Source organism: Molothrus ater, chromosome 2 (assembly GCF_012460135.2).
Source record: "Molothrus ater isolate BHLD 08-10-18 breed brown headed cowbird chromosome 2, BPBGC_Mater_1.1, whole genome shotgun sequence".
Lineage (NCBI taxonomy): Eukaryota > Metazoa > Chordata > Aves > Passeriformes > Icteridae > Molothrus > Molothrus ater.
This window is the reverse complement of record NC_050479.2, coordinates 24,755,018-24,782,175: the sequence shown is the minus strand read 5'-3', so window position 1 is coordinate 24,782,175 and position 27,158 is coordinate 24,755,018. Positions and strand designations below refer to the sequence as shown.

The following is a 27,158-nucleotide window of genomic DNA, read 5'->3' as shown; positions in this document are numbered from 1 at the left end:
CTGACTCATGGTCAGCTTGCCATGGACCAGGACCCCCAGGTCCCTTTCCATGGCACTGCTCTGCAGCCTCTCATTCCTTGGTCTGTCCACACACTCAGGATTGCCCCATCCCAGGTGCAGAATCTGGCACTTGCCCTTATGCTGGTGATTGCCCATCTCTCTGATTTGTTTCTCTCTGCAGGGCCTTTCTGCCCCCAAGGGAGCTGACAGCTCCTCCCAATTTATTGTCACTGGCAAACTTACTTAGTATTCCTTCAAGTCCTGCATCCAGGTTGTTAATGAAGATTTTGGGAAGTGTCTGCAGTATGTTCTGTAAAACACAATTAGTAAACAGGAAAGTCAATACTTTTGAAGAAATAAAGCAAAGCTGTGAAAGTGGGTAGCATCCTAATAAGATTACTTGTAAATTATGTTGAGACAGCACAGCATGACTCTCAGTAAGGCCAAAAGCAGAACAGCTGTAAGTGTAACACTTGTCTAAAATGTGACACAAATGACTCCTAGATGAGCAGTGTACTACCACAACTACATTTGACCTTGTCAGAATCCATTTAAGTGCCCCTATGGACACTGAGATTTGCTGTGAAAACCTGCCTCAGCATACGTGTTCCTGTAGCATAATGTGGGTTTTGACACCATTCCTAGTGTGAGTAGACTGAGTCTTCCCAGACCTCTTGTCCCCAGAGCTGTTTCCTTACAGCTGACCCTTTCTGACATAACTTCTCAGTGACATCCCTGTGCACTGGCTTTATCACACACTGGGGTTATGTGAGCTCCCTCTAGCACCAGTGGTGAGAGAGAGGTACCTTCAGAAGTAAAAAAACAAACTGTTTCGTATGAATTCATTACTCAAGGAATCTATTTCTCTCACTGAAGTATAAATAAAGCCTTGTTGCCTGAACTCAGCCAATGAAAGTTGACTAAGATGAATTCCTTATCTATTGCCACCTCACTAAATTGCATTACTCAGTGTCCGAATGTATTATAATATCAGTGGGATTCATGAAAGAAACAGTGGGAAAAAATGGAAGACATTCTAATGTATTTAAGCTTTTTTGCTGTCTGTCATTTGTTCTTGGCACATGTTTTCCACACCTTAATATTTTACTTTTATTGCCTCATAAGTGCTATTCATGTCTTTAATCAGACAAGGATTGGCTGCTGTTTGAATGATTTTAAGTTTGTTTTACTCTGCAAAGTTCAGCCAGGTGGTGATCCAGCATATGATTTAACTTGGAAGAACTACATAGAGGCCAGCCGTGCAAGCTGACATTGCTTACAGCCATGCTGAAACATCAGAGTCTGATTCAGAACACTCCAGTGCTAATGAAAAGATTACCAATGACCATGTTCTGGTTCAGGTTGAAGTGGAGGGCACACATGAGCTGTACATAGTGGACACTGCCCATGAAGTTTGTGTTTTACTGACCTAATGAGTAGCCCTGAGTCACTAGAAATTATAGAGATTGTTCCCATAAGACAAGTTCAATCAAGTCCTAGAAAATATGTAGGGGAAAAATTGAAATTCTGGAAATGCTGTAGGCATACCATTAGGTAGGTAGTTTCTTTCCAGAAGAGGTTACAAAACTATTTTCTGAGCACATGCATTATATTCTGATATTACCAACTGCCTGGGTCAGCTGTTCAAAGTTGATGAATATTAATAACGATTGAACACATGTATTCACATCCGCTGAATGTTACGAATAAACTACCCAAGGGAGAAGCTTTCTGCTTCCAAGACTGCTGTGTCTTGGAAAATATTCTCATTTGACCTCCTCAGTCATTGACTTGGTGGTTCCCTCAATTTGGATTTGCAATTCAGTTTCTGAGGTTTGCTTTCTTTTATAGTGGAAGGGTTTGTAGGGCAACTGATGACATCTGAATTTATGAAATTTCAGGGTCCCCCCGGCACTCCAGGACTTATGGGCAGCCCTGGGCCAAAAGGAGAACCTGGAGATTTTACGTACGATTCTATCCTGAAAGGCGAAAAGGGAGATCCTGGTTTCCCAGGACAGCCAGGCATTCCTGGAAGAGAAGGAAGACCAGGAAAAGATGGATTTCCAGGTCCCCAGGGTCCAAAAGGAGTAGCGGTATGTTTGCTTCTTTATGTTTGCATATTGTCCTACTGTGTGTTCATTTATGTTTTCTTACTGTGCTGTACATTCTGTCTTTCAGATCAGAATTCACATGCTTTTGTGCCCTATACATGCTTTATGTTTATTGGCCTGATTTATTTTTCCACATCTATTCTTTACCTTGAGTAGTACATTCTTCCTCAGAAGATGATTCCATTTTCACTGGAAGTAGTGAGGAAGGCAGTTCTCCAGCAACAGACTATTTCAGAGCTAGGTTTTTCAGACCATTTCTTTTTACATGTCATGCAAATAAGTAATCTGACTCAAATGCATTAAGCATGGCTTGTTACTTTCAGGACTATAGAGAAAAGGTTCAAACATGGACAGTAGTTTTATTCCTTTCTGCCTTTCTCACAGCTTGATAGTGAGAACGAGTGTGAATGATTTAGGTGATATTTGGAGATGATTGAACAAATGCAGTTATCCAAGTAGAAATTGTAAGACAAGATTCAAGTCTCTTCTAGCATATTTCTCTTCTTGTGGAAATAAATGCCTCAAAATCTGGCACTGATAGAGTTGAGCTGATGTGGATATGATGTTGAGCTGAATGTTGAGCTGATGTTGAGCTGAATGTGGAGCTCACCTCTGCTCCCAGATCCACTACTGGAAACATGGCCTGCGTGATACACTTAGCTGCATTGCTAGATGTGATCTCCATGTGCTATTCCACATGGAACCTCATTCTGTTTGTATTAAACTCAGTAGAAAAAAGCCACTTTCTTCAACATTACAGATACCTGTGCTAAATCCCAGTTACAAAATATTCAGAGAGAATGATGTGTTCTGTCTTGCCAGCCAGGCAAGAAGTACACTTGTACTTTCCAAAAATTAGGGTACAGCTGGCTTGAAAGGAGAACGTGGTCCCCCTGGCCAACCTGGATTCCCTGGAGTGCGTGGTGAAAGAGGTTTTCCTGGCCCTCCTGGATAGGTGCTGCAGGATTACCTGGTGAAAAAGGAGACAGAGGCTTTGCTGGAACCCCAGGTTTACCAGGACTTCCAGGTAATGCTACAATGTGTTAAAAAAAATACAAAAGAAAATTAAATTGTACCTTTTAAATGGTATAGCCTAGAGGATCATCAGAATTTAAGCCCGAAATAAAAAGACTGGCTAATTTGAATCAGTGCTCTCTTTCACCAGTATAATTGCAAATTTTTGAGGGCAGTTTTCCTGAAGGATTTGCTAGGCAAAATGGGGTGGTTTAGGTTCATCCTAGTTTTTTACAGAGCTTCTACCAAAAAAAACTTCATAACAAGTCACTTTTAATGGTATGGATGAACTGATAATGCTGTCAAGGTAGCAGTCCCTTGTTTTATTTCATCAGTTCCTGTACTCTAATACAGCTTTACATTTACAGGAGCAAAGGGTGAAGCAGGACGAACTATATCGCTCCCTGGCCCTCCTGGGGCAGATGGTCTTCCTGGGCCACCTGGTTTCCCTGGACCCCAAGGTACAGCAGTCTGTTAATCTTTGTCTGATTATCAGGATGGTTCTGTTCCCCAGAAGTTAGCCTTTGTGTTAATGTTTGTCTTGTTTTTATTTGCAAAGGTGACAAAGGGAATCCTGGGCTTCCAGGCAGACCTGGCCTACCGGGAGAAAAAGGTGCTGTTGGGCAGCCGGGGATAGGGTTCCCTGGACCTCCAGGTCCCAAAGGTAAGATAAAGCTGTCCATCTAACAGAGCTGGTGTAACTGGAGTGTGGGTGGAGGCCTAGGTCTGCACTGTCATCCAACCATAGCTGCACGGGATTTGGGAGGTGCAGCTGAAGAAGCTCCCATGCCAAAGTCAGCCAGCAGCACAGTGAGCATTCTTTCAATAGAGTACAGCTGCACACTTGCTTTGTGTAGTGCAGTGGTGCACCTACAGACAATGTCACAGCTACTGCCAGAAGGGAAAGTGAAATGGTACAGCATCTTTCATTGCAGCACCTGAAGTAGCTGAGATGAGATGACCCTTCTGAGAGATGAAAAACACTGTGTAGTTGGTCCAAATAATATGCTGGTGTAACTGTAACAGCTGTGGGCCAGAGCTTACAGCTCTACTGGGTCCCAGACAGCTGAGAGTGGCTTGGTTAGAATTCCAGCTTACTCAACATAAGTGTAGTCTTCCCTCCATGGCCATTGTCAGCATATGCAAATAGCTTAGAGGGAGTCTAAATGTTTTGGAATTTTTGAAGATGTATTTGACAGTACTGCTGCTCATTTAGAACTAGATGACTGAACTTTCAGCAGCCACCTCAATCACCAAAATTCTTTTGTGTCTTTGTCATTATTTCTTATGATTCCACACACGAATGAACTGGGAGGGTCAGAAATTTAATAAGGAGAAAGGGCATATTTTTCTCTGTAACCATGTCTGGTTCCTCTGAGAGTGCATTGGGACCTGAACAGAAAAGGCCCATTGTATCTGTAAAAGAATTGCTGTATGCACTTTGATGCCAGATGAAAGAAATGACACATTAAATATATTTCTTTAAAGGACCCTTCCATGAACTCAGCCCTGCCCAACGACATTCTGAGGTCTTAGCCTAAAAGCTGGATTTCTGCCTGCTTCATTTGAATTTGTTGTACGTGTGCTGATGTTGAGTGAGTGCTATCTTTAAGGGATTTGCAGAGTGTTGTAGGTATTCCTTCTTGCATTCCCAAGGTGCAGTTCATGGGCTAGCTCTGGCATAGAAACCTTCAGTATGAAACCCTCAGCAGGACACATAGAACGTGTCACAAGACATATACTGCACAAAAGGTGTTGATTCACAGGTTGGCTTTGTTGTACAGCCCTCAGTCTGATGCCCCACACATTAAGTTGCCTTTTCTGAAGAAGACTTTGGGAACCTGGTTTTGCAGGATGTTTCTCACAGGAGAGATGGGAGATGAACCCACAAGGCTATTATTTAAGAGGAAACACTCAGCATTTATTTCTTCTGAGTGGTTGTTTCTCATCAGAAGCCAACTGCTGCACAAAAGTCAGCGTTTGAATCTTTGTTGGGACATTTGCATACTGGCAGGCCTAGAAGTTTGACTACCCAGGTCTTTGTTAACACGTCCGTGTGAATAGTTCAGTTTAGAGGCTTAAAGAAACAGCAGAGGTCACTTACAGACAGACAGGGTAATGGTGTGACTCTTGGTTTGTTTTGCTTTGTTTTATAGGTTTCCAAGGTCAGCCTGGCTCACCTGGTCAGCCAGGAACTCCAGGAACCCCCGGTCTGGATGGTTTGCCAGGAGTTCCAGGTTTACAAGGTCAAAAGGTAGATGTCAGCTGCTGATACTTTGATCTGTGACTCCCCATGTTGACAGGAACACGTGCAAGGAAAAACTTTAGAAGCTGGTCAAACTGCCTTTCATTTTATGTTTCCCACTGTGCACACAAGGAGACAAAGTAGATGGATAAATACTTGGCATTAACACTTTTAAAGGGCTTACAGCTCTTCCCTGAAGTCATGTATAGAGGTCTGTAGATAAGCCCTATACTGCATGATTAAAATACATTTAATAAATGATTTCTTGGTTTTGATGTGTTGATTCCTAATCTATGGTGTTTCTTTGGCCAGGGTGAACCTGGTGTAGGTCTACCTGGCCCTAAGGGATTGCCAGGCCCCCCTGGCCCAGCTGGCATCCCTGGAGAAAAGGGAAGTCCAGGACTGCCTGGTTTACGTGGCGAGCAGGGTTTTCCGGGCATACCTGGACAGCAGGGATTCAGAGGTAACGTCACTGGAAAAATGCAGTTCTGTATTTGTATTTCTTTTTAAAGTCACTCTCCTGCAGATGCAGTGAAAAGTCTATTCATTACTGAAATATCCTACTGATATCTTGGGGAATTGCCCCTTTCCCATCTCATTTTTTCCTACTACCCCCCAGTAGAAAATGCTAGCAGCAAAGAGCAGCCCTTCATCCAAGCCCAGGCCTGGAGAAGTTGGTAGCTGAATGAAGTCTCCTTGGCCTTGTGCTTCCAAAGCACCGCACCTTGTCTGCCATTTTCAGCAAGCAAGATGTCAAACAGCATCAGAGAATGCTTGGTCTATGTTTCTCCTGTCTCCCTGCAGGTGACCCTGGTCTCCCAGGTCTCCAAGGCTTGCAGGGCCCTCCAGGTGCTCCGGGGCTGGGCCCTCCAGGATTGCCAGGACCTGCTGGGCAGCCAGGACCCCAGGGACCACCAGGTGAGCAGAGAATACTCCCACGATGCTGCTTAAGAGCAGAATTTTGACATAAGTGGATAACACAGGTAAAAGTGTTTCTTGAGAACTTTCTGCAGTGTGAAGTTGACAGGGGTAGATGGGGGGGGGACATGCTGGTGGGCCTCCTCCATGTAGTCAAAAATGAAATCCTGAGAGGATTTCTAGCATTTGATTGGTCTCCTCAGGTCATTGAGGAGTCATTGATGGGTTATTGATACAGGTTGAAATCCTCTCTTAGGAAGTGAGGACTGGTTCTGCTGTCTGCCTTTGACTCCTCATCCTCTATGCCATCTAATTTGTGAACAGGTGGACATGGTCAGATATGCTTATTAATGGTTTTCCTTGTTTTTTGTTAAGGACTAATGTGGTATCTTCTGTTTTTCGTAGGATTTCCTGGAATAAAAGGAGAAAGGGGCTTCCCTGGTGTCCCAGGTCTAGATATGCCAGGACCTAAAGGGGATAAAGGCAGCCCGGGCCAGCCAGGAGTCCCAGGCTCTGTGGGGTTACCTGGCCTGCCAGGTCCACAGGGGGCTGTTGGACTGAAAGGATCGACAGGTAAATGCCTTGTCCCTCAGAAATCAGCATCTTTGACAGCTGTTTTATTAAGTTGTGGCAGCACACCCTTTCACTCAGTTAGGAATTGATTGATCAAAGAGCCCAAGCTTGGGAAAACGCAAGGACTGATGTCAGTAAAGCAGCTCTGTGCACATGTAACTGAACTGCTGCTGCTGAAGTCCTTTCATGGACCAAATCCAGCAGGTTGAAGGAACCAGCCTTGCTCCTGTAATAATGAAAGAGGATTATTCTGCACAGTTTTAGTGACAGAGTATGGTTTTAATAATGCCTTTGTTAATGACAGCATTGTTTGCTGTAATAGGGACTTTTAAGAATTTGTCAAAAACCCATTACAAACTATTTTCTTCTGGTTTTCATAATACTGTTTTTACTGTTGTTTTCTCTATTGGGCTGCTTTAGTTTAATCATCTTCTTTGTCCCATTTTTCCTTAAGTAGTGCAACTCCTAATATGATAGGCAGTAAATAATTCTGTTTCTTGTATTTCTTTACACTGCTTGCTTTATTTTTTTTATTAACTCTTCTTCTTTGGCTTCAGGACCCAAAGGAGAAATGGGAGTTATGGGAACTCCTGGGTTGCCAGGAACTCCTGGGCCAGTTGGAGAGCGAGGGTTTCCTGGTGAAAAAGGTAAGAGAGAGATTTTCTCAAAATAAAAATTGCGAACCCCACACCTTTTCCCCAGCAGAAGTCGAGAAATAACCAAAGATAAGGAATATACTTGGCCTAAGGAACCGTTTATGTCAAGAGACTTTCCTCTAAGTTAGAAATAGTATAAAAGGCCACATTCTAGGAGCAGACATGAGTTTGGGCACCAAAACATGATTTTTGATCAATTTTTCAAGAACATAAGGGTTTGCTAGGTGTGAGGCTGCCATAGGTATTACTCCAAGAAAAATACAGTATTTGAAATTATTAAAAGCCAGCAGGAAGGTCTTAATTAAGAGGCTCAGATAATGCTTTGTATTACTGCCAAACTCCTGTCCTTATCGTTTCAAGAGTCTAAAATTATTGACTAGGAAGTGGGAAAAATATGTCAACTTTGTGACAGAACTATTGTGAAGTATAAAAAAATTTCATAGGAACTGTTCCAGAACATGGTATTTGGTGCTCAAAATCTGAATAAATAGCTAATTTAATTTGTTGTTGTCTACTAAATATTCTTGCAAAGTTTTATATGCCCCTGTAACATTCAGTGCTGTCTCTTTATAGGCAGCCAAGGTTTCAAAGGTGTAATTGGACCACAGGGTGATCCTGGTGTTAAGGGAGATAAAGGTGAAGCTGGTCTCCCAGGAAAACCTGGAACAATAGACAACATGGACATGGTTAGCCTCAAAGGCCAGAAGGGAGATCAAGGAGAAAAAGGTAACTTTATTCTCTAACTGTGTGAATAAGTGGAATTTACACTCATATACTACCAAGCAGCAGTACTTTGAATTTAGTTTTGTGTTAGTTTTAGGCAACAGTTTTTAAAATAAAATTAAAGAGTTTTGCACAGCAAATATAGATATTTTTCTGGTGTTTTTCAACTCTATAGAAAAAAAGAATAATCACAGAGCAGAGGGGTTTTGTTTGAACAGAAGAGGTTCAATTTGTCCTTTTGTAATTGATTTTACCTCTTTAATCACAAGGCTCTCTGAAAATAAAAAAAAAATTAAAAGTAAAACTAGAGCTTTCCAGAAGGGAAAAGCTGTCTTTCATGTAAAACATGTAGTTGTGGCCATGAAGATCAACTGGTAGTGTAAGAAAAAAAATGAGCAGCCTTTTTTGACACACTTTCTTGTGACCTGAAGAAAATTCAGGAAAGAAATACATTTATGTCACTGATACCAACCGATCAACTTCTATCAGTTTAGAAATATCTGGAAGTATGCAGGAGAAAGGCAATCAGTTTTCTGTTTAGAAACTTCATGGTTATAGATTTGTTAGCTTTTTTAGATAATACATTCTTATTGGTTTATTAGTTTTACTGCTAATTGATAAATTAGTTGTTTGAAATAATTTTTCTCCTGTATTTCTTTTCAAAGAAAAAAATTGTGTATATTTTGCATATTTTTAATATTTTTTCTCTTACTATACATTATTTTTTATTTTAAAAATAAGAGTTTTTAATAAATGGTTACTTTTTTTGTTAAAATAGAAATGTAGAGCTTAGAAGGGAGCTTGCTGAGATATTGTGATCTTTAATTTCCCTCAACCAAGTCCTTCAGGCTTTAATAGTATATCATGTTTTCTGAAACAATTATCATTCCTTTTATACTTTGTGATTTCTCCCCAGTTTGGCTGCATCCTTGTTAGAGTGCACATTGCTGAAACAAGCAAAGTACTTCAACTCAGGCCTGGCTAGAATGAAATTTCCCTTTCTTGAAGCATTAGCTGACTGAGTTTGTGATTAGCTATAATTCTTAGTCCCTTAGTTCTCGACTACTGTGTAATAATTTTTCATTTTGTATGCGTGTTTTTGACTTCTTCTATCACACACGTGGTGCATTATGCTTTTTGATTTTCAGTGTGATGATTTTCAAGCTTCATTCCAACTCTTCAAAATCCTTCTGTAGTCTAATCCTGTCCTCTTTTTGAGCCTTTCCTTCTGAGTGTCATCTGTACATTTCATCAGTGTATTCCAGGGCAGACTCCTTTCCAGTTTGACAGTGAATCACTAATAACTATACTGTTGTATTTGAACTGTGGAAACAGGAGAGTATCCCAGTCTTAGCTACCTCTTATCTCCATGTCCTGGCTAATTGTCAGAAGGAGATGTGGGCTCACGTGTTCTGGTTGGGTCTCAGAGAAACCTGGGCATGTGGGTAAGTAGTGCCTTGCAGCTTGGGCAGCCAGGGACTGCAGGGGAGGGCATCAGCCAGTGAGCAGTGAGTACATCTGCCCTTCAGCTGAGATACAGTTTCTGAGAGTACTTTTAATGAAGCTCCCAGCCTATAAAGATTTCATCTAGATTATTTTTCTCATTTGTTTCTGATCTTGATATGTACAGTGGTATGTAAAGTCTTAAAACCACATAGGTCATTTTCACTGTCTCCTTATCTACTACTGGCATGTAGGATGATTAATTTTATTTTGTACCTAGAAATCTAAATTAGGTACACTTGTTACATGCAAATAAAGAAACCTTTGCTGAGAAATTCAAACAGTTAATTTTTTTGGTTTCTAATTTACTAATCTCTCCATCACTAACAGTGCATGCTTGCAAACTTATACACTCTACCTTTTCCTCACCACATGCAGTCTACAGATTGGCCTGGCTCGCACAGCCTGGAAGAGTAGGTTCCAAACAGATCCCAGCCTGCAAATTTCTGCTCTTATCTCATCCTCTCCAAGCAAAAGATACTTAGTCCAGCAGAGAAAAATAATTTAATTATACTCCGTAACTTTGCTCATCTTTCGGCTGCCTTCATTCCTCTAGATATGAATATCACAGTAATGCTTTTAGAAGCTTCCAAAAGACAAACTGTGCAGAGAAGACACAGATTTTTTATGGCATATTATCAGTGATGCCTAATGAAAAAATTTGGGTTTGGACATCTTGAAATGTTTTTAATAAAAGCTGCTTACTTAAAAACATTCAGTGATTTGTTTTCAGTAACCTGTTGTCCTGCAGCTCTATGCAACAATAACAGAATTGTTTATGACTAAAAGGCATGGACATAAAGTTGGAGAAGAGACACACTAGAGAGTAAGAGATCAAGCCTTCTGAAGGTGCTTTACATTAAATGGAACAGGGAAAACAGCAAATTTCTGTCTTTTTACTAGTTGTTCATATGGGCCCTTTTAGAGAGCTGTTAACACCTGTCGGCCACTTTTCAAATAACTCATTAATCTAACTCAAACACACATTCATTCCATTTCTTTTTTAGATATAACTTTGCAATTTTCACAGACACCCATAAAATTGCAATAGCTTTCAGTCTTTTCTCAGTACTGGTTTAATGATTGGAAAGTTGTGTTTTGCTCAGCCATTTCCTTGTTCAGCAGAGAGAAGCAGCAGTGATCAAAAATTAACTAGAAGGATTATTATATGTAATTACAGTAAATTGTAATAAAACTGATCTCACTGTGTTTTTCTTTTTGGTGTCCAGGGGACCATGGAGAAGCAGGAGAAAAAGGGCTACGTGGGGATTATGGAGAACCAGGAATTCCAGGGAGAGATGGTGAACCCGGTACTCCCGGACAGCCAGGTATGTCTGAAGATAACAGCAGACAGACTGTTTGTCAGGTATTTTAAACCTTGTTAATGATGGGATTCTTCATTTCTCTGTTGTCCATAGGACCAAAAGGTGATCAAGGCCCCCCAGGGTACCCAGGGGATCCAGGAGTTCCAGGACAAAAAGGATCGGTTGGTGAAATGGGTCTGCCAGGTACTGATTGCTAGGAATTTCTTATTTTTTTCCTTAATTAATATAGAACATTATGAGAAACCTTTATGGAGTATTTGTTGGTGTAGATCTACTAAACAATTGCACTGTTTGCAGTGACTGAATGTTAGGCTTTTGAGACATTGCTTTTCAATCCTATTGTCATATACAAATAATAGGATGGCTTCCTAAGTTTCTATGTGCAAATCCTTTAGCTGGATCTTTAGGTTTTCTGTATTTGTTTCAGGCAGGAAGTTTTTTGAGTGGTGCCTGTTTGTGTCTCTGATAGTCTGTGAACTGCATTAAGCTTCTTGTGTATTTTCCCCCTTCTAAAAGGTTTGGTGAGCTGCTGTGTACTGCCTGTCAATTATGAACTGTAGGGGTCTGGGAATAAACTTGTTGTGGAAGGGATTGGTAAAGAATAAAATGGAGAAGAACCTATAACTCAACATGGAAACTTTGTCTTCGTTGAGATGGCTTTGTGTCTAGCATATTTAGAAATCAAACATGAAAGTCTGAAATGGTAAATGAGGACAGAAAACATATGCTGCCAAAAGGCCACTTTGTATTACTATTAGAAATTAATCAAATAAAAATAAAGTTTTATTCAGTTCATATTTTTAGCAAGATCTTTGTTTACTCTGAATCCAAGATTATGACTGTCTTCTATGAGTAGAGTTGATCATCCCATAAAAAGTCCCATTTAGAGAGTGAATCTCAAAAGAAAATTTACTTACTTTCATAGCTCTGAATAGCTAAAGCAACACTGAAACATCACTGTCAACACTGCTAAGGTACCACTGGTTCTGATGTACCCATTTTGTCCTTCCCTTTACTAGGAACACCTGGAGAAAAGGGTCTTCCTGGAGTACCAGGTTCACCAGGCACACCAGGGTTCCCTGGGCAAAAAGGCGAAAAAGGAGACAAAGGAGCACCAGGTTTTCCTGGAATTGGCTTTCCAGGGGCTCCTGGTGAGAAGGTATTTATACCCCTAAGGATTTGGTTATCTCTACCAAGCACTTGAAGAGATGCTGTTGGCCTTTAAGCTGTTTTGTTATATTTTCTATTATGCTAATTTAACTGCCTTATGAAAAACTTGAAAGGTGTGCATATGTTCAGGTTTAGATGCATTCTGTTTGATGGAACCAGTATCTTCAGTGTTCTTTCTTAAAATAGGCTAATTGCCAGTGCTAGAAAGGTAGGGAGGGAGACTTTTAAAAATGCTAAGTCAATAATGTGAAAAGGGCATTTTATGAACAGGGAAAATAATCACACTAGAATAATGTTACTGTACTTTTACAAAGATACTATACAGTGCTCAGCTACTACTGAAAAGTGAACTGTGCTAATACTGTCTGTAAAGTTTAATTGAATCTCTAATAGTATCTATTAGGATTCTCATTTGTTTCATATTCCTTTTCCTAGCTGTACAATGACAGTTATAATGAATTTATAAGTAAAAATGGTAAAAAATAATACCTGCTAATCTGGTAGCAAACTTACTGAGGACTCAAAAAAATACTTTTTTAAGATGATGAAGTGTAATAAATTAAAGGCTAATTTTGAAAAGACTTTGTATAACCATCCTAAAAATGCATAGAAGACTGCTCATTTTCATTTGTAGGTATTAAGCAATTGCTAGATTACTTGAAAAACTCTGAAAGTGAAATATAAAACCAAATTTAATCCTAAATTACGTTGTGTAGAAGTGGAAAAACAATGGAATTCTTTAAATTCAGATGGATAAGAGGGGTGACATCTACCACTGCATACAGAAAAAACTGTTTCAGAATTAATGTCTGGATTTTATTTGTGCTTCTTCTTCTAGGGAGAACCAGGAAGAACGGGTAGTCCAGGTCTATCTGGAGATAAAGGTGAAAAGGGTAATATAGGAATTCCTGGAATGCCGGGTGCCCCAGGTCCCAAAGGATCCCCTGGCATGGCAGGATTTCCAGGCAAGTGTTTATGCTTTTACAAAACAGAAACTGCAGTGAAAATTTGAAGTAAAAATTATATCAAATATCCCACATGGAAACACATTTTTCTTTATTTCTTTAGGAAGCCCTGGCCGCCATGGAGAAAAGGGTGAAAAAGGACTTCCTGGCTTAAGTGGGATTCCAGGTTTAAAAGGAGAACCAGGTAAAAAAGAAATATCAACTAACAAAGGACACTTAAAATATTGTTTGTTTCCAGGGAGTGGCTAAAACAAAATCTTTTGCATTCTACATTAATTTTGGCTCAGATATTTCGCAGTGCATTTGTTCATTTCATCAGCAAAAAAGACATTGCTTGACAATATTGACATATTTCCTAGGTAAATATGAGTCACTGTAGTGGGGGGCTCACTTTCTTTTGCACTGTTAGAGGAATAGATTTTACCACCTTCCACAAGACCAGTTGTTGCTACAGCCATTACTTCTGTTGTTTCTGAGTTAATTTTAAAACAATTCAGTTAATCTTTATGCCCAAACCTGAATCACCACATTATCATCATTTCACTGATGTTAGAAAGGAAATAGAGTATGGAAGAGAGTAAATCCATTGCTGTTATGAACCTTTTTGATCTTGGAGTCTTCTGTTCTCAGTTTTTTTGGCTGCAGGACACATCATCTTACAGTACAGTGGACTGTGCTGTTCACAAGTCTTTGCTAGAGGACCTGCATTCTAAACTCACTGAGATTCATGATAATTAGCTGTGTCAAAATCTTTAATACTTGAGCCCTGTCTCAGACTGATTTAATTCAGAAGTAACTCAGTGAAAAGTCACACTGAAGTCATCATGCAATATCTGCTTGGTCTCTGTGGGAGCAAAAGAAAAAGTAAAGCTTTTCATGAGAGAGAAAAAAAGTCATAGGTCAAATGAAAATGTCAATGATTTTTCAGGTGAACCTGGTCTTCCGGGTCCTGCTGGTGCCACTGGTCAGAAGGGTGAACCAGGTTATGATGGGATTCCAGGTGCAGCTGGTGCAAAGGGTGAACAAGGTACTGTGACTGTCATCTTCAGTTCCCAGGGTATGAAAATGCACAGACACAGGCTGCAAAAGAGTAGCTGGTAGAGGTGTGTCCTGGTTTTGAGTCCTTTGGATGAAACCTTAGAAAATAAAGTCAGTATTGATGTCTTATGATCATCCAGCATTGCAATGTGATCATTTAGATGAGCAACTGTGTTTAATCAATGTAATATTGAAAGAATTTCTTTCACAAAAGCTGGTAATACTTTAAAGAATTGTGTTTTGGCATTTATTTCAGCCTGAAACTTAGCTGTGAAATAGTGGAGCAGCCTTGCCATTTCTTTGGGTAGGGTTTTCAGTCATACAGGACCCATTGTGCTAAATACAATACCAATTCATAACAAAAACAGCCTCTGCCCTGAGGAACTTCTGCATAAGCCATTTATTTGGAGTTTGTATTTGCATAATAGAGTTTTATTCATTACAGGTTAAATGTAAGTACTTTCCCAACTTCTCATTTTTTCCTGTCTCTGTACTGCAGGTCTTCCAGGTAGAGGACTTCCAGGATTTCCTGGTGCAAAGGGAGATAAAGGTAAAATACTTACTTAAACAATTATAAACCTCCTTCCCAACATACTATGACCATAATTCTGTAATGCAGACATACTTTCTACTTCATTCTTTTACATCCTGTGCCTTCTCAGAGCAGGCAGAAGCTCTGAGAGGTTCAAATACTGATTTCTGTTACAGTGGCAACATCTTGGAGTTAGATATACCCTAAAATAGGTAATTATTCATAGTGTGGAATTCTCTGCAAGCTGTGGTGTGATGAGGTAATATAAATAACTCCCTTATTTGTGTGCTGTGCTTTTGACTCCAAGTATTTCTGTTTTCCTACTAATTTTGCAAGAATCAAAGTTTAGTGAGGCTCTGTGCACAGACAGCTATAGGTAGTGGTTTTGTGGCCAGGATACTGTAGTGATCTTTTTGCCTGAACCTGTTTTGCAGCCCAGACATATTAATTGCTAAATTAGTCATTTACTGTATCTCAATAGAGCTTGTCTAAGCTATGCACAGGAGCATGGTGCAGAGATGCAAAAGACAGCAGAGTCCGGCTGAGATCCCACTGGAAATTTTTATTACCTGGGCTCAGGACTTAATTGCTTGGGTACAGTCGCATGACCATGACAATTCAAGTCCCCTTATGTTCTTTGAAAAGTGTGTCACTACACTGTGCTGTGAGAGTGGTTTGATTGGCTTGAGTCAGTGCTTGTTCAAGGTGTCTGTAATGCACCATGCTCCAGTTAATGAAATAAGTATATCCTAGACACTTGGCTGCAATAGATACAGTAGTCAAGAAATGTCAAACTGCTGTTGAGAAAAGAAATTGTGTATAATAGGGGAATTTTCAATTTTAACTATCCACAATTTTCCATTGTGGAAAACACAAACAATTCAAGTAGTTCATCATTGAAATTAACATGACACAGCAGATTTTGAAGAACTTACATAGCTTTAAATATCAATGCCCTACCTCACTTATTCATTCTATTAATAAAGGAAACTTTTCTGGACAACCAAAGTGATAAACCAGAATTTCAGGATATCATTTATTTACCATCTTAGACTAATTAACAGTCATTAACTACTGTGAAAGCCCTAATGTTACAGATTTAATAAATTTAGCAAATGTTCTAATCGTAGCTCGGTAGGCGTGTAGAGCACTAGATTATGAGAATACTTCTCTCACCTTCCTCATCTCTCATTTTGTCAGCTCAGCTCATTTAAAAATATCTGGGTTTAGAGTAAATATATATTCTAAAGGTATTTCTTTGGTAATTCCAAAGAAACAAGTCAAGGATTTAAAAACCTTGTTCTGCTCAAGCAGAGACCCAGGGATAGTGTTCTCTATGCATTTTGGGTTTTTTATTATTGTACTTATACCAGTTACTCTATATTCTTTTGTTCAGTCTAAAACTAGATTGGATTGCAATTGTTAACTATTTGTATAAGCCTGAAAGTAAGTACAACGGGTCTAAATCTAGATCTTAGTAAAAAAGTATTCCATTTTTCTCCAGGAGCAAGACCTTTTGTGCTTTGTCAAGCACAACATCCATTACTTGACTATGACAATAATAATTGCTGTGGAGTAAGGGTTTGGGGGCTTTATAATCTTTGTGTAAGGAGTGGTAGAGGGATGCTAAATGTTAATCTATTTTAAGAGTGACTAAAAATAGCCCAGTGATGAGTTTAGATAAGAACAGGTATGTCAGTCAAACTACTTCCCTCATATTTTATATCATAATGTGAAGAATCATACAATTTTCCTGAAGTTTTGCACTTTTATAGAAATGTATGAATTTAAGGTCAGTATTTTCAAAAAGAGTAACACTTACTATGAGTGGATAATATGGCAGAAGGTTTCAGTGATTGTGATCTTCTCTCTAATCATGTTCTGTGGTTATTTCAAATCTTAGGTGCAAAAGGTGAAGTGGGTTTTCCAGGATCCCCAGGAAGTCCAGGGATCCCAGGCCTGAAAGGGGAACCAGGATATGCAGGTCCACCAGGCCCTAAAGGGAACCAAGGTCTTCCTGGGCTACCAGGAAGTGCAATTGAAGGCCCTAAAGGAGACAGAGGACCCCAAGGCCAACCTGGTCTTCCAGGTAATTCTTTATCTTTAGTAATAAAGTATTGCTGTTCATCGAGGTTTGCCTAATTAATTAATTATGAATACAATCAATATGGCATATCTTTGTTCATCTTCTTCTCCCAGGTCAAAGAAAAGCCTTTGTTCACCGGCAGTTTTGGCAGTCTGTCCTAGAACAGGATGGTTTTATGTCCTCAAGCACTTGGCTTTGTTCAGCTTTCTTTCTAGTGTTGAGAAGGTTGCCTCCCATTTCCATGTTTCCCTATGGACTTTGTTTATTGTTTTGAGGCATCCAGGGCTGTTTGTTCCTATGTGCTGAGGTTAATGTACTTAAAAATGACCCAGCTTGGCCTTTCCATGGCAGTGGCCTGTGCTAGAGGCTAAGGAGGAGAGTGGAGCAGAGTACAAAGTATCTTTAGTGTGTTTGTGCCTGAGGATGGACTATCTGCTTGTTCTGCACATGTGGAAAACTGCCTCTGTTTTCCGTCAGCTACAGGCTGAGAGAGGATTGGATGAGGTGTCCCTGCAACAGATTCTCCTACTTATTTTTTTGAAATGTAACAACAATTATTTTGGTTCTGACCATCTGAACACCCTGTTTGTCCTCCATGAGATACTACTCTAAGCCAATTTTGCTGCAAAATACTCTTTTCTTCTGTTTTTTAGGTTTACCAGGTCCAATAGGGCCACCAGGACCTCCAGGTCTGAAAGGGGCCAAAGGAGAGCAAGGGAGCAGTGGCTGGCCAGGGACCCCTGGGGGTCCGGGAATGAAAGGTGATCCGGGTTTCCAAGGACTGCCAGTAAGTTACTTTCAGTACACTCCAGATTTGCTGAAAGCTGGTTCTTGTAATTAATAGATATATTAATCATACAGTTTCTTGTTCAAAACAATGATATTTTATGTTCAAAGTGCCTTTGCACTCACTGCTGATGATATAAAGTCAGTTTGAAAGCATTTCAATGCTCTCCTTGGAAAGGCTGCCCCAGTGAGCTAATGAACTTATTAGAAATTTATAGATAGTAAGTGGTAACATACAACACCAAAAGTATAATTTACAGTGTTTTAACAGCACAGGATGGCTGAAGCACATCCATAAATCTGGTAAATGCATTAGTAGTTAATTTTAAAGGTTGCATATTTCATGATAAATTGCCTTCTGAAAATACCTGAACTGTTTGCTTTTGTTATGAAGGCTCTCAAATAAAGTGCAGTTTCAGTACTGTCAGTGATGAAATATTGCTGCTGATTTAGAACTACAAACAGGCAATACTATTAATACATTTTTGTCATATATTATTCATTTTCCCTGGCCTAAAATAGTCACTTTTCAGTATACTAACGAGAATGAAGTAGAATAGGACAGTCACCCAGAATAGTTTGTCTTCTTTATTCTTTCTCTCAGGGTGTATGATCCCTTTTTCCACACTGAAAACTATGCTCTATTTTTTAACTTCTCATTCTTTCTTTCCTACTACACTGAGAATGGAGATCATTTAGCTCAGAGTAGAAGGAGGCTCAGAGGGGCCCTTATTACTCTCTATGACTCCCTGAAAGGAAGTTGTAGCCAGATTGGGATCGGTCTCTTCTCCCAAGTAACAAATGACAGGACAAGAAGAAATGGTCTCAGGTTATGCCAGGGGAGCTTTAAATTGGATATTAGGAAAAATTTCTTCACTGAAAGGGTGGTCAGATATTAGAATGAGCTGCCCAGGGAAGTGGTGGAGTCACCGTCCCTGGAAGTGTTCAAAAAATGTGTGGCTAGAACACTTGAGGTGTTTGGTTTTGGGGCGAACATGGTGGTGCTGGGTTAATGCTTGATTTGATGATCTTAGAGGTATTTTCCAATCTTAATGATTCTATTAAAAAAAGGACAATAATAATAAAAATAATATTTATGGCTAAAAGGATGAGAAAATTCCTAGAGTACAAAAGGAAGAAAGACTCAGGAATAAGATCCTGATATGAAATGCAGGACTTTAAAGGTCCACTTTATTTTTGATAATGCAAAGATCTAGTGCATCTTTTTCTGCATCCAGGAGTCACTTCACAGAGACTTTAAGGATTTGCTTCCTGTTCAGACCTTTTTATATTTGATACCATAGTGTACCATACCAGCTTTGAAGGTAGTAAATTCCAACATAAGACTCCAGTATATTTTCCCTAGTTTAATAATTTGCACTGCTTTTGCAGAGAGCTAAATTTCTATACCCGAGGAAATTGCAAAGCTTTTCACTGGTTGCTATACTAGTCTTAGACTGTTTGCTGAGAAAGAATGGGAAATGCCTAAGGGTTTTGATTCCATGCCTTCAATCAGAAAAATTGTTTCACTATCCTTGGGCCATAATTCATAGTAGCAGGTTGTTAACTCAGTGTGAAATGCTGCAGTGAGAGTGATATTAAATATTAAGCTTCCTCTGGTGATGCATACTAAGATGAGTTTCCACTGTTCCCAGTGTGACAGGCTCCTGCCCTGATTATGGCTCAATTGCTCATACAGGTCTCCAGGTACATGGTTACCTATGTCAGAACGGTGATTTTGTTGCAACATGAGTGACACAGCCTGTCCAAAAATTGTATCCAAAGAAAGTAAATGCAGAGATCAGACTGTGAAATACAAATCTCATGTGTTTTTTCCTGTTCATTTTAGTGTTGTAATGGGAGAAGAAACATTTTCCTGAAATAGTTTTGTTCTGTTTGGAACAGACCCAAAAAAGTTGTTTACCAAGATGTATCTGATGAGAAAAAAAATTTAGGAAATGCATACTGTTATGGGAAATGTATTTCGATGGAAAGCTTCCAATAAACTCCTCTTATAAATATGTTTTATAATTATAACCTAAAAAAAATATATATATATATATTTAAAACCCCCCTCTTTTAATGTGATTGACTCATAAGTGCCTTCTGAATGAAAGCTAGCCCTCCTGTTTTGGGCTTCAGAAGTTCACATATTATGATACAAAGAGACAGCCATTTCTTTAAACAATCCTCTACACTGTGTCTGTGTGATTGAAAGAAACCAGGGAATCTTACTGCATTCATGCCTTCCTTAGCACTCTTGAGAGTAGCACTTCTTTTGTTAAACTTTGGAGTCTTTGGAAGTTTAACTGTGGGCATCCATTTTTGAACTAATCATCTCTTCTCCCTTTATAATGAGTGAAAAGAATTAGACATTTGTTGTTCTTCTCACCTTAATGTAAACGTCTAACTTGCACTGAATGAAAAATCACTCCATTGTGCCTATTTTATTGCTCTGCAAATATGATGAGATGACTTCTACCGTTGGTATTATTTTTCACTGTGTGTTTAATTCACATCTCCAGCTTCTGGTTGGTAGGTTACTTAGCAAAGGGATTATATTTCTTTCCTCCACCTGTGTTCTGTGTTTTATTATATAATGAACTATCACTGTCATACCTAATCAGCCAGGGAGAAACTCTAAACTATACTTACAAGCTTTTTGCAGATGATCTGCAACAGACAAAAGACAAAATAAATTGGCAGCCATTTGAATGACTATTTACAGTGTCTTTTGAAAAAGGGTCTTGGTTTTCCTTGAAGTGAGGCTACAGTGAACGTGTTACCATTAATTTCAGGGCTACAGTTTAGAATGGTGAAGGCAGAAGGAGGAGTTCCCATTGTGTTTGAAGTGTTTTAAGTCCTTGAGTGTTTTATCCCTGTTGAAAAGTAAAAATCTTCAGAGAATTATAAATTGTTGAGCATATTTAATTTCATCCCATGTGTGAATGTAGAAGTTTTCAAGTCTGCTAGAATTACCCCATTTAATTATCTAACTAGCAACCTCCTGCTGGGATCACACTGAAATTAGTATCTGCTGAGGTTTGTGCTTACAGATGGTTTTCATAATTATATGGTCTATGGTTGAGAACCTTTTTACTGGCTGCAGTGCTAGTAGTACCTCATTCTGGTCTGGTATCTTTGAGGCAAAAAATAGTTTAGAAAGAGCAAAGTGTCACTCCTGTTCCCATAAGAGAAGCTTCTCAAGCTAATCAAGGGAGAGAATGACCATTTCTTAAATTTAATGGCTTTGTCAAATTATATTTTTTTCATAGGTTTCCAGTAATACACAGCCTATTTGAGAGTCATATCACAATAGTGTAGGATAACTATATTTCACATTTTCTTTTATGCAGGGTAGTCCTGGTTTGCCAGGAGATGTCGGTCCAAAAGGTGATCTCGGACCTCCAGGAATTCCAGGTGTTCCAGGTAAGGAGAAGACTTAACATACTCCTGAAAATATGCAAAAATGTCTCTTTCATATCCTTCCTCGCTCGCCCAAACAATGTTGTCTCTGTGTTAATAATTACTGGACAGGACACTGAAAGTTGTGTCAAAAAGCATACAAAAGCATTGAGATTTTTCTTAAGGTTTTTTGTCTCTTGCCTATTCTTGCATTGCAAATATTAAATGTGCACTTCCTTTAAAAGATGGATGTAAAATTGATTGTTAGATGCTACCAGTCAAGAATCTTCAAGATTTTCTTGAGAATAGAAGAGGCAAATGTTATAATTATATGTGAGGAAGTGAGCTCTGTATGTCTCTCTTGTTGAATATACAGGTGTATAAAAAATACAGTTATTAATAAAAAAAACATAATGCTTTTAATCTAGAGAATAATATTAAAGTAAGAGAACTTTGAGGAGAAGTAAGAGAAAAAAAAGAGAAATTTATTTTCAGTCATCATTTCTTTTGTGACTTAGTGGTGGCGTTTGTATCATGTTTCTGATAATAGTTAAAAAGTACTTGAGCAAATAAAGCCATGTCCTTTTCGGGATCATGGGGACGTGGGTCATACATGATTATTCCACACATACCCTTCCAGATCAATAAATTACTGAATTTTCATGCAAATATTTCCTTTGACTTCAGGTCCAAAAGGGACTCCTGGCTTCCCAGGCCTTAAGGGTGAGCGAGGTGACCAAGGTCTTCCTGGATCTAAAGGTATAATGAAGACTTGTGCTTTTTTCCCCCAGATTTTTTTGGTAAAATGGTTATTATTTTGGTAAAATGGTTATTTTTCATTAATTTATTGTTATTTGTGTCTATAACTCCATCACCCTTTTGTTCTGTGTAAAAACTCAGAATTTGAAACCAGGTGTCATGTATCAGCATCTGAATGGTCAGATTAGAATCATAGAATGGTTTGGGATTGAAGGGATCTTAAAAATCATCTAGTTTCAACCTGCCTGCCATGGGCAGGGACATCTTTCACTAGGCCAGGTTGCTCAGAGCCCCATCCTACCTGGCTTTGAATGCTTCCAGGGATAGAACTTCTGTAGCTTCTCTGGAAACCTCTGTTCCAGTGCCTCACCACCCTCACAGTAAAAAAAACTGTCCTCCTTAAGTCCAATCTAAATTCACACTCTGCCTGTAAACACTTCTTTCTTTCACACTGTTGTCCTTCCCCTGTCACTCCAGACCCTAGTTAAAAACCTCTCAGTCTTTCTTATAAGCCCCTTTTATATATTGAAAGGCCACAGTGAGGCCTTCCTCGGGCCTTCTCTTCTGCAGGCTGAACAAGCCCAGCTCTCTCAGCCTGTCTTCATAGAAGATCTCTTCCACTCCTCTGATCATTTTCATGGCCCTGCTCTGGACCTGCTCTAACAGGTACATGCCCTCCTTGTACAGGGGACCCCAGAGCTGCGTATAATATTCCAGGTAGGCTCTTATGAGAACAGAGCAGAGGAGGAGCATTGCTGGCCACACTTCTTTTCATGTAGCCCTGTATTGGCTTTCTGGGCTGCAAGCAGACATTGCTGACTCATCCCATTTTTCATCTACTTGTGTTTCCCAAGTCCTTCTCTGCAGGCTGTTTCAATCCCCAGTCTGTACTGATATTGTGGATTTCTCTGGCCCGTGTGTAAGACCTTGCACTTGGCCTTGCACTTGTTGAACTTCATGGGGTTCCCACTGGCCCACTTGGCACGCATGTGGGTGCCTTTGGATGGCATCCCTTCCTTCCAGCATATGGACTACACCACTCAGCTTGGAGTTATTTACAGACTTGCTGACACAGCTCCATGGAGCCTAAGGTCTGGACAGCTATTTCAGTCGATGAGTAGTCTGTTTGGCTGGAGATATCAGCATAGATAGGCTTCAATTTGGGAAGTTTTGCAGTTTCGTTCACATGTAAAGTCTAGGATGTGTTGATATCTTGTGACTATCTGTGACAGGCTCCAGTCTCTGACTGTATAAATGGCAATACAAAGTAACTGTTTTTTCATTTGTGCTATACTACATACATGCTGATTTTCTTGGTTGATTTCCACAGGTTTACAAGGCCCACCAGGCCCACCAGGTCCTTTTCAGCTTATTAAAGGGGATCCTGGCTTACCTGGACCTGTAGGACCAGTTGGTCTCAAGGGATTCCCAGGACTTCCAGGTCCCAAAGGACAACAAGGTGAGAGTTTCTAATTTGCCAGTAGAAACACATTTTTTGTAATGTAAAATAGTCAAAGGTAGGCTAGATACTACAAAATTTTTGGTATAATATTATCCAATTTTTGTAAGCCACTTAAATTGTGTCAGTGATGAAGAAGCTCCTTTTTGAAGTTCATCCAAAACAGATGTCTTCCTGGTGATTTTTTATAGGCTCTCACTCTGCAGGCAGCACATCAGTATCTGAAATCAGCAGTAGGCAGAGTGACTTGCAACACTCTGCTTATCCTTTCTCCAAAATGTATTTGTCAGGGTGTCTTCTGTCATTAGTCTTGAATCCAGACTTAATTACTGTGTGTCTCTGGGAGAAGAAAGCATGAGGAAAAACACCTGATGCTGAAATGAAAAGTAATTCCTGGGGAAGCTTTTTCCATGGTCCTGGATTTCTTCTTTAAGTCCAGATATTGCAATTTTTATAAAGAGTAGGTAAACTGCAAAAATGAAACACATCAGCAAGTAAGAGGATGGAGCAAGTGGTAGGAAAAATGAAATGCTGGCACAAGGACATGTCGTTCAGAATGATGGAACATGGAGAATGGGAGCTCAGGAGTGTTAAGATTCTAGGGGAAAGCTTTTTTCCTGAATGATTTATGTTGAGTTGATGGGGAATTACAGTGGAGGATAATGAATATCTTCTTCCTAGTTAATATAGTAGATATGAAAGTTTTCTCTTGAAGGTGATGATACAACTCTGCAACTGCTGTCCTTTATGAAATACCTATGAAACAGTCTCAGTGACTGAACACAGCATGGGTTTGCTTGTGCAGAATCCATTGCTCTATCACTAGTAGTCAATTCAGTACATCAAAACAATGTTTCTTTTTGGGTGATCAGGAAAAGGAAATCTGTGAGTGTCTGATGAGTCACAGAAATACTGCTGTAGTGCTGATGGTATTAACTTCCTTCTCCTGAAGTCAGATTTGCTGAGTTTATGTAGGATTGATAGCATCCCTAAAAATTGATAAAGGGAAGATATAAAATACATCTGAATTGGGAAGAAGCTAAGAGGGATACCCATTTTCCCACTGTTCATGACCCTACTTTTTTATGGTCTATTTTTGAGTCATATGATAAGCAGAGAGAGAAGAGATTCCTTTTCATATTCCAGTCAAATGCTAGTTTTTTTAGAAGCATGCTCTCTCCTTGCTTTTCCTTGTCTACTAGAGAATGACTTTGCTGGCAGTAACCCTCATATATTCTCTAGATATGGAACTGTATGCACTGAATGTGCAGGAGTTTAGTTTATGCTGAGGCATACCTATGCTGTACTGTATTAAAAGCCAAAAAGTCAGAACAATCATGAGATATCCAGTAATAATTATTACTTGTTTCTCAACAGGGGTGACAGGACCTTCAGGTGTACCTGGACCACCTGGTAGTCCAGGGTTTGATGGTCAGCCTGGGCAGAAAGGAGAAGCTGGTCCTTTTGGTCCTCCAGGTAAGCACCTGCATTCTTCAAAGACTTGATTCCTTCATGGAAAAATAACATATGGTATTAGGTGTGAATGTATCTAATTTCACTTCTTTAGTTATGTAGGGACAGTACTGCTGTCTGCAGAAATAAAAGGAGCCTCTCTGTATTGCAGGGCCCAGAGGATTTCCTGGTCCACCTGGCCCTGATGGCTTGCCTGGGGCTATGGGCCCTCCAGGGGCACCATCAGTTGCTCATGGATTCCTTGTTACCAGACACAGTCAAACCATTGAAGAGCCGTCGTGTCCGTTTGGAACAAGGCTGATTTACCACGGCTACTCCTTGCTTTATGTACAAGGCAATGAAAGAGCACATGGCCAAGATCTGGGTAAGTGGAGACCAAGTTAGAATTCAGTTAGAATTCATTACAAACCAAATGCTGCTCTCATTTGTAGAGCTGCATTGAGCAAATCTGTGTAATTGCTCTGGCTCAGACCCAGGCAAGAAGGAAGATGTTGCTATACCCACTGTGGTATAGCAACATCTTCCTTCCCAGAATGAGGAAGATGTTGCTATACCACAGTGAATACAGCACCTAGTTACTGAGATGGCTCACGGGGTCTTGGACAGTCTGATGGAACTGGGTTAGCTCAGCCTTAACAGATATTTATGGAGAGGGCTTTATTGCAGTCTACAGCTGTCTAGAGGAAGGGTGGAGAGTATGGAGTCCCTTCTCAGAGGGTCTCAGTGACAGAAGCAGCAATGGACCACAAGTGAGAGATATGTTTTAGTGAAACATAAATAAAAGCTCTTTTATCCTGCTGATGGTCAACCATTGGAACAGAACCCCAGAGAGATGGTTGAATTTCTTGTCTTTGGAGATTCTCAAAACTCAACTAAATCTGGACCCAAGAAACCAGATCTACCTGTCAGGGCAGTAGGATAGATGACCTCTAGAGGTCTATTCCAACCTAATGTATTCTGTAATTCTACAGACAAGACTGGACTACTCCTTTCCTTGTCCTGTTCATTCCTCATGAAGCTAAGAGGATTCACTTCCTCTGAGAAAACTGGGTCATTCAGGGCAAGTGTCCTCTGCCTTTATTAGCTGCTCCTGGAAATAATTGTTAGGCAGTTGGCAATGGCTTTACAAAACTGTTAAGAAATAACCTTTCACTTAACATTTCAGGCACAGCAGGGAGCTGTCTTCGGAAATTCAGTACCATGCCTTTCTTATTCTGCAATATCAACAATGTCTGTAATTTTGCATCAAGGAATGACTACTCCTACTGGCTGTCTACTCCTGAGCCCATGCCAATGAATATGGCTCCTATCACTGGTGATAATATCAGACCATTCATCAGCAGGTATGGTTTCAGTTCTGCTGTATTTATAAAGTGAAAAAGCCTGTGGAAAGAGCTTAGGGTACTTTATTTTTCTGGACAAGGTTTTGAATCTGTCTATTTTTATTTCTTGTCTTTAAACTTAAAGTTTGAATTCTTTTGATGAAATGTTTCAAAGTGTGCATGTTTTCAGTTTAGACTTCCATTTTGGGGGAAACCCAAAGAAATAGAATAGCCTATCTTGGGTATAATTGAAATTAAAATATATACTTTGAAATGTTGTCTTGCAAAAGCTGTGATGTACTTTGAAGGAAAAAAAGTTTTGTATTTTTTCACAGTTCTTGTCTGAAACACTTCTGGTTTTTGAGCTAGCCATAGCTAGAAGCTTTTTAGGGCTCAGTTTCCTTTTGTTTGAAAATGGTAGCATTTTTATCATACAGTAGACTGACAGGCTTCTTCCATTGTTTTAGACATTCTGCTTGAATACAGTCATTATTTTCTGAATTAAAGGAAACAATTGAAAAATCAATCATCTATTTTTTTTAATAGTTCCAGATTTGCAGCTAGCATAAAGAATGGTGCTATATCAGAGACATAACTGTTCTGCATCAATGCAATGTTGAACTTTTGGTCCATTTGAAATTTTAAGACCACTAGAAAACCTCTTCTTGCATAATGTGTCCAGTGCTGAAGGCAGAGTTGTGAGCAAACTTCCCTACAATTGGATATGAGTCTGACAAGGGAATCTTCAGCTTACAGTTTAAGTGATAATCATTAGATATAGGCATTACTGTCCTTTCTGTCATTGCTTCTAATCTGTATCAGCTCTTGCTGATCCCCCTTCCAGCCATATTTAATGAATGTGAGTGGAGATTGCTGGTAGTGATTTCTCAGGTACATCCAAGAGAAAGGACAATCCTAATCAGCAGTTGGTTGTATTCTGGACATCTTGGATGTTCAAAAACTATATGGCTCTACTGCAAAACATTTGATGTTTATTTTGCATTGTGAAATCCATCTTGTATCTGCAGTTGTACTCTGTGTTCTTACTTTTGGTTTAGTACCAAAGAAGTTGGTATGTTTTGAAAATGAATGGGC

At 39.6% G+C, this 27,158-nt stretch overlaps 1 protein-coding gene across 1 annotated transcript in view; it reads left to right on the top strand.

Moving 5' to 3' along the window:
* Positions 1-27,158, top strand: part of COL4A1 (collagen type IV alpha 1 chain) — a 120,047-nt gene that overhangs the window by 85,751 nt on the left and 7,138 nt on the right. Inside the window, 26 exon segments of the mRNA XM_036394681.2 lie at positions 1,902-2,093; positions 2,971-3,061; positions 3,064-3,138; positions 3,494-3,586; positions 3,685-3,789; positions 5,282-5,379; positions 5,683-5,833; positions 6,175-6,288; positions 6,694-6,861; positions 7,419-7,508; positions 8,091-8,243; positions 10,973-11,071; positions 11,162-11,251; positions 12,088-12,227; positions 13,077-13,203; positions 13,307-13,387; positions 14,132-14,230; positions 14,741-14,791; positions 16,677-16,862; positions 17,513-17,646; positions 21,002-21,074; positions 21,738-21,809; positions 23,140-23,268; positions 24,646-24,744; positions 24,893-25,105; positions 25,907-26,084. Of these exon segments, the coding sequence (XP_036250574.1) occupies positions 1,902-2,093; positions 2,971-3,061; positions 3,064-3,138; positions 3,494-3,586; positions 3,685-3,789; positions 5,282-5,379; positions 5,683-5,833; positions 6,175-6,288; positions 6,694-6,861; positions 7,419-7,508; positions 8,091-8,243; positions 10,973-11,071; positions 11,162-11,251; positions 12,088-12,227; positions 13,077-13,203; positions 13,307-13,387; positions 14,132-14,230; positions 14,741-14,791; positions 16,677-16,862; positions 17,513-17,646; positions 21,002-21,074; positions 21,738-21,809; positions 23,140-23,268; positions 24,646-24,744; positions 24,893-25,105; positions 25,907-26,084 (3,101 nt within the window).